Here is a 10,720-nt window from a genome sequence, read left to right as displayed (position 1 = left end):
TGAAAGTGTATGTACGTACCCTCGTTAGAATAAATGCTGAGGGTATAAAAATTCAGCCACTTTTCTAAATGTCGCATGGAACACTTCAGTATGACAGCAGAATATTGAATAATTCTTTTGTGTAAAACAAGACTACAGATCTGCATATTAAATGTTTTACCAACTAACTAAGGAATACCTATAAATTGCATTGCACTGTAAAATTGTAAAAGAATAAAAAGAGTGCGTTCATTGCTCGTTCAAGAGGGGTGTGTTTTTAACAAACTGGTATAATCTATTTCACTTTTGCACTATCTTTGTCTCCCTCTAACTTGTAGGCCATATTGTATAAATTATTTAAAAAAACATGGTGGTGTTTCGCTTTTGTTTGAACGACGATGAAAAAGCCAACATGGAATGGCACACAATTATGGCCTCTTGTATAAATGTGTGTGTGTGTTTTTTGTAGCATAAATCAACAAATGCGTGTGGGCTGGACTAAATAGGCGCTGATGTATGCGATGAAGAACGAACATCCAAATGTTTTTGTTGCTATTGAAAACCAGTAAATCATGTTTCGACGATACTGTGTGTTTTTGTTGGGGTTGTTGTTTTTGTAAGTAGAAATGCTCAGTGAAGAGATGGTTGCTTGTTGTGCTGTATGTTTGTATGTATGTATGAATGTTTGTTTGTTTGTTGCCAGCCAGTGAGCGCTGAATGAGCACGGCTTACTGCCTACCGCTGCCAGTATCTCTGCAATCAACAGTGAGCGTGTATCTTTTGCGAATGCGTACTAATCGAACAGGTTCGCTTGTTGGCGTTTTTCTGGCGTTTGTTTATAACAAAAGAACGTCTCGTCACGAACGGTACGGACGGATTGTCTGACTGAATCAATCAAGCGTCGTTGTTTTCTATACAACTGTCAATGTTGTTTGTTTTGTTGTTTTTTATGTCTGCCTGAGTGCATCGGTTACTTGTTTTCTGATAAAGCGCCGGTAAAGCTTTGAAAAAGCGTGTGGTCCAACTCTATAGGACCGTGGAACGTTACAAAACATATGATTTCCCCGCACTGAAAATTGCAAACTCATCACAATGTCATGGAATTACTTCTAAAGAAAGAATGTAAACAAAATTAAGAAAAAAAGAGTGATACAAAATAAAAACAACATGAATCTTTATTAACAAAGAAAAAAATCAATTGCATTAAACAAAAAAATAAATAATTATACAAATATTGTATAAATTACCAAAACAACCGATTACCTCTTACAGTGATAGTGTTAAAAAACAAAGTAAATCTATTTAATAAAAATTATATAAATAAAAAAATAAAAAAGATCAAAGGTGCAAAACATTGAAAACTAGTTTTATTTTTTGCAAAAAGAGAAAAAAAATATTTAATAAAAATAATTTAATATCCCGACCAAATAAAAAATAAGTGCAACAATATAAATACAATATAAATAATACAAAGATTTTGAAAATTACAAAAATAATACCCAATAAGTGTTTAATTTCTAACCAATCAAAATGAGTTCATTCATAATGGGCTATCATCCGCATGCCCCACATCATGTTCAAAGTTCCATGGGTATGAACAACGGATTAGATCCGAAATTCCCTCCGGTTGCCGATGATTATCACCAATACAATAGTCATTATTCGATGACTGCCTCGACGGGCCATATGGTACCGGGCAATGGCGGGGCCGTCTGTATGCCACCAACACATCCTCACGCAACACACCCGGCGGATATGGTTAGCGATTATATGGCAGCAGCGGCTCATCACCATGCCGCCAGTGCCCATCCACATCATCCGCCACCACATTCTCATGCCCACACAAATAATGGTCTAACGGGCCATCATCAAAATTCTGCCTATTCAAACTATGCCTCAACAGCTCCCGCAACACATCATCCGCACCCGCATCATGGACATCATCAAAATTTGGGATATTATGGTCATCATGCGGCGGCGGCTGCTGCTGCGGTGGGTGTCCATCATACGCCGGATTATATAACATCCGCCGGTGGTTTACATTCCTCCGATCCGTCGGTTACAACACTGGGATCGTCGAATCTCTATGCACCAGCAATAACATCACCCAATGGTGGAGCTGGTAATGGTGCTACCGCAATTACCTCAAGTGGTTATTACAACAGTTATTATGGTACAAATGGTAGTGTCGGTAGTACCCATTCCCAGGGTCATTCACCTCATTCCCAGATGATGGATATGCCACTGCAATGTTCTTCGACAGAGCCTCCAAGCAATACAGCGTTGGGGTTACAAGAATTGGGTAAGCGAAAAATTTAAAATTGAAGGAAACAATTCGAATTACTAAGAAATACTTTACGGACGTGTATGAATGTAAAGCTTCAATTTTAAGAGAGTAGGATTTATATTTAAATAACCAAAGGGGAGTTAATCACTATAATATTGAAGTTTTGAAAATAAAAATCTATTAAATCATGGGTATTATAACCTCCAGACCCCAATTTGGTTTTAGGCGTTATGACAGTTACAATGCTTGTCGCAAAACATCTGGCGTTGAGTCCGTATTTAATAAAAACATTACTATGGAAATTAAAATTTTGAACGCGTAACCGGCTTTAAGTCTTTCAAAGATGTTAAAACCCGGCCAAAGACCTATAAAGTCAATCACGGCCGAAGTCCGACAATGTCATAGAAAAGTCATAAGCCAAAGTAGATTTGGGGCTTATGACAGCGGTTGACCGTTCGGACAAAACTATTCTTGGGCTTTATGGACGGTGGGCGTTTTATCACGTCACCATTTCTAACTAAGGGTATTTTTCCTCTATTACTGAAAAGAGGTTTTCTTCAGTTGAAGTTTCCAGTTCAGGTGTAGTGGTGCTGAGCTCATAGGTTTTCTATATTTGTGAAAACGTCAGTCAATATTTTTAAACATCTTAACGATTTGCGCAAGCCTTGATTATTTATAAATAATTTATTGGCTATATTTACATTAGATTTTGAAATGAAAATTAAGTTTAGTTCCCTTAATTTTAATTTCCGAGGTATTTTGCTATGTTAGCAAATGGGAGTAGCGATGGTTTCAGTATTTTCACTAGCTAGTAGTTTTCATTCTTAAAATGGAAATAGTAAATTCTGGTGTGATAGGTATATTTCCAATCACTCTTCCTCGGGACATCCTGGCTTTCATAAGTTTCAGAGAAGATAATTCGAGTTCAATTTAAACTATAAAATATCGTTCCTTTAAATATAATTTTAATAATTCAAAGATTTCAATTGACAAGACCTTAATTAGCTTGAATAGAAGGCCTTCGTGCCATACCCTGTCAAAAGCTAGAGTTATATCCAAGAAAACGACGGAAAAAACTTCTTTATTTTCTATATGACTTTTCAGAGAAATGAATGTATGTACTACAGTATAAAGTTTCCCTTTCTCTTAAGGAACTAGTTCTTTAATGTAGTTCCTTCGTTCCAAATAGTTATAAAGCGGGTATAGTTCGAATAATCGTTCAATAAATGAAAGATGTGGATATAGTTCCAATAGTTCCTTATCCGAAGTAGTTCTTCCGGAACTACATAACTTTCTGTTTACCAGGTTTTTCCAACATCATTACTTCAGGAACCTTCCATTGAAGTGGCAGATATCTTAGTCTAAAACATGAATTGATCACACTGCTCAACAAAATTGAAAAAGTTGAATGTTTCAACCGAAGTTGTTGTTGTTGTTTCTAAATGAAATCGGCGAGTTATTTTCAAATCCGGTCTCGGTTTTTCTCCGAGACGAGTTTTACCCAGAATTTCGTTGTTTCCGGATACAAACAAATATTTTTTGTGGGTTTTTCGACACTAATATATTAAGGAAATGTTGTGCGTTCGATAAAAACAGTTTTTGAAATTATTATAGTTAGTATATATCAAAAAATATAGAAAACATACGACGGACCTTGTAAAAATTACATATTTTGAGTACTTTAAGCTGTGATTACGTCATCGGGGGAAGTCATAGGATCTTCATATGGCATACCGGATATGCTTAGGGTGTCTACTATATGGTCCAGTATTCAAATATATAATATAAAGTTCATGGCGCCCATGATTCGGTCATAACCTAAAAATCATCATGAAGATTTCAGTTTACGTGAAAGTGGTAAAATGTGTCTACGTCTAATGCACGGAGAGTCAATTGGTTCCCTCCTAAAACATCATCATGTTAAAGTTTACAGTTCATTGCATTGTGATGGGTCTTAAGTGGATCTACATAGTTGTTTTATCCCTGACAATTGTTTAATTTCCGATACAAAGCTAGTTCGTTTTGCTAGCGGGTGGTTTCAGGTTTACAGTCAAATACATACCATAATATTTTGTCGTTCCTCTCTTCCGCTGTTGTTATTATTTGAGACTTAATATTCGCAGCTGACTCCTTTTCGTTTACTTGAGGATAAGATGGTGTCAATTGTTTTTTTTTTTTTTTTTTTTTGCATTACTTAGGGACCAATTGTGTACTAGTAGGGCTTAGAACTAGTTCTCTCGAAACAACTTTTATTCGCTGCCTCCATTACGATGGTACAAGTATTTTCAGGGCAAGTCCATACTTCCTTAGAAAATGGCCCAAAAGGTACAAAATTCGGCAGTCGTAATATTTTGCGCAAACTTAAATCAAGTTCTAAGATGGGCAATATCAGTCCACTCCATTTTAGCTAAAAAGGTGTGCCCGATATTTCTCGAAGGCAGTAACCGATTTGGCCCATACTTCGCACATCATCGTAATTCTACAAGACATAGATCAAGTTTAAATATGGACTATACATGTCAACTCCTTCGGGTACCACCCATACAAAATTTCGGAAAAGTGCAGTTTAGGAGCTCCTCTCGCATCGTTTTCATTTTTCTTGCAACAGGTTGCGCTCAAGGCCCCTATTACGATGGTAAAAGTTTTTTTGAGTGACAAGTCCATACTTCTTGAGAAAATGACCCGAAAACTGTAAAAAAAATCATACGGCCAGCAAGTGTAGTGGCTGGTGCGCACTTAAACTCTCGAACCGAATACTGCGTTGGTCCACACTTTGCATATGGTAATATTTCTTTATACATTAGATAAAATCCTAAGGTGTTGCTTATAGGTCCATTCCTATTGGTACCTCCCCCAAAAAAGTTCGAAAATATTCGCTAACATTGTATGTGCGAATTCGCATAAACAGACAAACGAATTGGTCCAAACTTTGAATTTCGAAATATTTTGTCCAAACATAGTTTATGTTCTAAAGGGTGACCTGTCCACTCCTTGGGGTACCATCCACAGGAATGTTAAACAATTTTGTGTAAGTGCAGTTAAGGTTCCGTTCGGGAATCCTTTGGAAATTTTCACCGAATGTACTCCTAGTGGCGCTGTTTACAGCGATATTATGTTTCCTGATATAATGGTGCAAAAGCTCTAAATTATATTGTGACCAACTGAAATGACTGGTGGGCGCGATATCTAACGAGAGGAGTGACTCCAAAAAGAAGACCCGCTTCCAAAATGGACTATGTCGGTCCATTACTTTAGGTAAAGATATTGTTAGATTACGTATGTAGTATTGTAACTCCAACAATCGTTTTTGTTAATTACAACAATAGTTTTTGTCATATCCAACAATAGTTTTTATCTGCTGGTCAATATTCTTCTCTTTTCTTCGACAATTTTATTCTCCTCTTTCGGTATTCGATACCATGGTGAAAAAACAATTTTGGCGAATTTTGTTTGTATGAGTTCCTCTTATCTTTGTTCTTTTTTGTATATGGTTTGGCCGGAGAAACTTTGTTATGATTTTCATATTTATTATAGGTTTTTGTTTCTTATATTACGGTAGGTGCTTGGAGGATGAGCGCAATGGAGTAGTTATGTTTCTTCATTCAATTTGTTGTCTTTTTACTTAAACCTGGCAAAACCTGGTCATGTTTTGTGTTTGTCAATACTCATAATATTATACGTGACATTTATACGAAAGTTATAGTACGGTTACACTAGAGTTTTTTGCCTGGTTAACTCACTTCCAGAGGATTTATTTGACGTTTGCGCTATGGAATTGACATTTGAAATCCAAACGCACTGGGTTAATCCGGTTAAGGGTATTATGTGGAAAGTGTATATGAGAATTATATTCGATCAAATCAAAAATTTCAGTAACAGGTTTTCTGGGCTGACAATAGTTTTTGTAAAAATTCTCGATTATGATAGTTCCTACCATAGGTGTTGGCAATGATTTTTTAAATTTTGAGGAATTTTGCAAGTTTTTTTGTTTTGTATGTTTGGACCAAAATATGGTATTTTTGGATTTGAAATAGCAGTGCTTGAACAAAACAAATGAATTGTTGGAGCAAAAATAGATATTGAAATTTAACATTGAACGAAAATGTGTAGTGGGATTCTGTAACTTTTTTGTCGTTACCGACAAAAATCGGTAAAATTAAATTTATGAATGAAAAGTTGAAAAAAAAATTGACAACCTTTGCGGTATCGATAGGGGTTAGCGACAACTTTATTTTGGTCGGTAACTTACCGAAAAATTTCGGTAATTATCGAAATTATAAGCAAATAAAAATTTCCAGTCATCGACAATTGTCGGTAATTCTGTCGTTAACTAGTTACAGAATCGCACTACTGCTTCCTTTTGGTGAACAAAATGAAAAGAATAGATCCGCTAAATGAATGAAATTGCCCAATACTAGCCATCAGCTGTAATTTTTTAAAATGTTTATAATTTGTATTGATTAGTACTGGGGCCTAATATTCGCATCCGTTATCGAGTGAGTTTTTGTTCGAAGACAAATTACGAACGTTCGAAATTTTTGGATTTCTAATACGATCGTAATTATTTGAAAAAAGTTATAGATACTTACGGTTATAGAACGGTGAAAGCATATGGTAAACACAAAAAATAAAAAAACAAAATGTAAAAATCGCATTCTGGCGTTGGAATATATATTTTTAATTCTTAAGAAACACTACTTTTTGTCTATATACTCCCAGCATTTATGCTAACGAGGGTATATACACTTTCATACGGGCAAAATGTGCCTCATCGAAATAATGGTTTTAGACCCCAAATATGTTTGGACGAAATGTGCTTCAGACAATTTGGAGTCGATTGAGCAATGTCCGTCCGTCAGTCTGTCTGTCTGGCACGATAACTCTCGAAGGGATGAACCGATTCGGTTCAAATTTTGGCTTTCGTAATATTCGTAATATTCACATTGGCTGAGGGTATATCTCTGTCGGCAAAGCCGACTGACACTTTTTACTTTTTCTTACTAATTTTATTATAAAAAATCATTAGTATGTGATTCTCCTTAGTCTTATTGCGAAACTTTGCATTAAAGTTAGTTTTGTGCCATAAAAATAAACATTACGACAGCAAATGTGTAGCGGGCAAAAACTCGCAAGATTTCACACGATAGTGTATTCGATAACGGATCCCGTAAATCAAATACTGAAAATATCGATAGAAATAACTCGATCTCGTATGCGAGAATTAGGCCACTGTACCGATTTTTGTCGGTAGCCAAAAAATACGTTAAAGAATCTCACTACTGATGCATTTTAAGTTTTTAATTCAAAAGTGTTGCATGATTTGCCTAAGGAATGGTGCAACGAATGTAACTAAATGTTAATTAAACTATAAAGAAAACATCTGTGATGCTTTCAAAAAATAAAATATGTCAAAATTTTTCTTATTTATTCCTTGTTCACAAGTCTTCGTACTAATCACTTTAAAATCTAAACAAAACCTTAACTATAAATCCGATCGGCATGAACTTTTTTTGAACGATTCTCACAATATTTCCTTGGAATACATGTGGAGGCTGGACTTACTTCCTATTGATGATCATTGAGTAAATTGAATTTGAAAATCCCCTATTCACTAATCGATGGGTTAAATCGCAACATAGAAATCTCAATTTTTGCAGATAAGTTTCAAAAATTACCAATGAAAATTGAAGAAGTAATATTGGAAAATTTGATGTGTTTAGAGAATATTTATTTAATGCACAATAAAATGTTTTCCATACAATTAATTATTTGTACTATGATAATTTAAAATGAAAGTTATTTGCTTTCGGTTTTGTTTTCACTTGCGAACACAAACATTAGAATCGTATTAGAATCAACAAGTGCGTTATCATGGGTTTTGTTTCTGTCTGTTCTTTTGAAATGAACGAATCAAATCAATTGCAAAAACCTCGAAGCTAACACAAAAACTTTTTTTAAATTAGAAAACCACAATAGTCTTAAAACTATTTTTTACAGACATAAGCAATTCGATTGAGAAATTAGTTGGGTTTTTTATTATACGCTTTTGATTCTCATTTATTGATAAATGCGGGACGGTTTACATATAAGCAGTCGATAGGAAGCAGAAAGATAACCAAACCCCATTTCTTTCGAATTCTGAGGATTAGTTTTCATAATACCGATGACTTCCATCAATAATTGCTTTGTTCCAGAACCTGCAAGAGTCTACTATTTTTTAATTTTTACACTTTTGCTTTACAAATTTTACAGTAATTTCAAAAAGTGTAGATTCTGAAATAGAGTTATGAGGTTTATACGCATTTGTTTCTTACTAAAAATGGCCCTCATTTTTATTTTATTCAGGGTTAAAATTGGAAAAACGTATCGAAGAAGCTGTACCTGCTGGACAACAATTACAAGAACTTGGCATGCGATTGCGCTGCGATGATGATGGATCGGAAAATGTAAGGCATTCATTTTAATTTATCATTTAAAGCAACAACGAATTAACATTTTAAAATTTGATTTACAGGACGATATGTTGGAGGAAGATCGTTTAATGTTAGATCGTTCACCCGATGAACTTTGTTCACCGGGTTTGGATGATGATTTGGGTGATGACGAGAGCGACGATGATATGATGTTGGCCGAAACAACAGACGGCGAAAGAATAATCTATCCATGGATGAAGAAAATTCATGTGGCTGGTGTTGGTAAGTTATTTATTTCTTTTAGAGATTCAACAAAATTAAATTTCATGCAAAATTAGACACAAAAATACTTAAAATACGAAACAGCTTTATAATTAATGGTGTGAAAATAAGTGACAAAAATATGTGCTGTAATGTAAGAAAAAATAAAAAAGTGGAGGAGTACTTGGTATCCACATGTCAAATAAAATATCATTAATCATAGAACTCTTGAAATGTTAGAAAACAAACATGTGTTAAAAATGTATGTATTTTTGTTTTCTTCACTCAGAAATTTATTATGACTACCAAATCGAATTGCTATTGCTGTTTGTAACAAAAACAAAAAGAAAGTGGATTTAAAAAATATTGACATAAATGTCTCTATTAATGAATGAACACCCCTCAATCGAAACGACCGATAGCCCATGGAAAGAAGGCACAAAAGTGTCACTGAAAATTGTTAAAGTAATTATGACAATTCTTATCACCTCTCATCGTTGAATTCCCCAGAGTATTCAATGGATTTGTTCCTTCCTCCTACATATTTATTTCTTCTACTTTACCTAAAGCTAAATTTGTTGCCGATAATTGGCGGTAGCAATCACAGCCTAACAAAGCGTGTAATAACAACATACATACTTTACATTTTATTCCTATCCAATCCAATCCTATCCCATCCCAAAACGACACAAGTAGAAGAAAAAAAACGAAAAGACATTTGACAAGTGGGACCACACGCCACAACGTTGTACATTAGCATGCGGCCTCTATTTTCCCCAACCTTAATATCAGATATGAATCTTTTCTTTTCAACTTGATTTACCGGCACCTAATCTGTTTGACAGTCAATGATTGAGAAGTTACACAGTGAAAAAAACAGACAGAAAAACATACCAACACACGTGAATTTTTGAAAGAATATTTTTTAAGACCATCAGGCAGGCCAACGAACGTGGATTTGTTAAAAAAATATATTTTTTTTAACCAAACAACGTAGATTTTTTACAGAATATTTTTTTCAAAGCCCAACAAACGTGGATTTTTTATGGAATATTTTTTTAAAGACCAACAAACGTGGTTTTTTTTGTAGAATATTTTTTCACACACGTGGATTTTTTTGTAGAATATTTTTTTCAAAGCCCAACAAACATGGATTTTTTATGGAATATTTTTTTAAAGGCCAACAAACGTAGATTTTTTGTAGAATATTTTTTCAAAGACGTGGATTTTTTTACATAATATTTTTTTCAAAGCCCAACAAACATGGATTTTTTATGGAATATTTTTTTTAAAGACCAACAAACGTGGATTTTTTTGTAGAATTTTTTTTTTCAAAGACGTGCATTTTTTGAAGAATATTTGTACAAGTCCTGGATTTTTTAAAGTATATTGTTTATGAAAATTTGAAATGAAAAATGTTTTCTTTATTTAAAAATTGTGCCTTTTAGGGCGAAGACCCTTTTTAATATTAATTTTTTAATTAATTTCTCGTTGGAATCGAGCTTAATGACCAACGAGGCAAGTGAAAAAGGAAAGCCGAAGATTCGAACCCACACAATCACCACTATGTGACATGCATGTTTCGCCTTTGGCAGAGGCACTTCAGACATATCTGCTGTGGAGCGGCGTCTCTGTCATCGAACTTTTCTTCTTTTAAATGCATTTCTTTTTATTTACAACAACAATGGGTATTTGCCCAGTTAGTTGTGCTTTCATGACAAACGTTTAGCGCTGCCTTTGAAAGTAATGAGTTTGGCTTTTTTATTCGATATTTATTTCC

General features: G+C 34.4%; 1 protein-coding gene across 1 annotated transcript in view; it reads left to right on the top strand.

Annotated features, from left to right (window-relative positions):
- The first annotated feature begins 722 nt into the window (after positions 1-722).
- Positions 723-10,720, top strand: part of Dfd (homeotic protein deformed) — a 42,620-nt gene continuing 32,622 nt past the window's right edge. The window contains exons 1-3 of the mRNA XM_073963852.1: positions 723-2,281; positions 8,612-8,712; positions 8,781-8,961. Coding sequence (XP_073819953.1) covers positions 1,510-2,281; positions 8,612-8,712; positions 8,781-8,961 — 1,054 coding nt within the window. The 5' untranslated portion in view covers positions 723-1,509. The remainder of the gene's footprint in view (positions 2,282-8,611; positions 8,713-8,780; positions 8,962-10,720) is intronic.

The sequence above is a fragment of the Musca autumnalis genome, unplaced genomic scaffold (genome assembly GCF_047663935.1).
Source record: "Musca autumnalis isolate F117 unplaced genomic scaffold, ASM4766393v1 scaffold_1, whole genome shotgun sequence".
NCBI classification, from domain to species: domain Eukaryota; kingdom Metazoa; phylum Arthropoda; class Insecta; order Diptera; family Muscidae; genus Musca; species Musca autumnalis.
The sequence above is the reverse complement of the archived record's forward strand: the minus strand, read 5'-3'. Positions and strand labels throughout refer to the sequence as shown.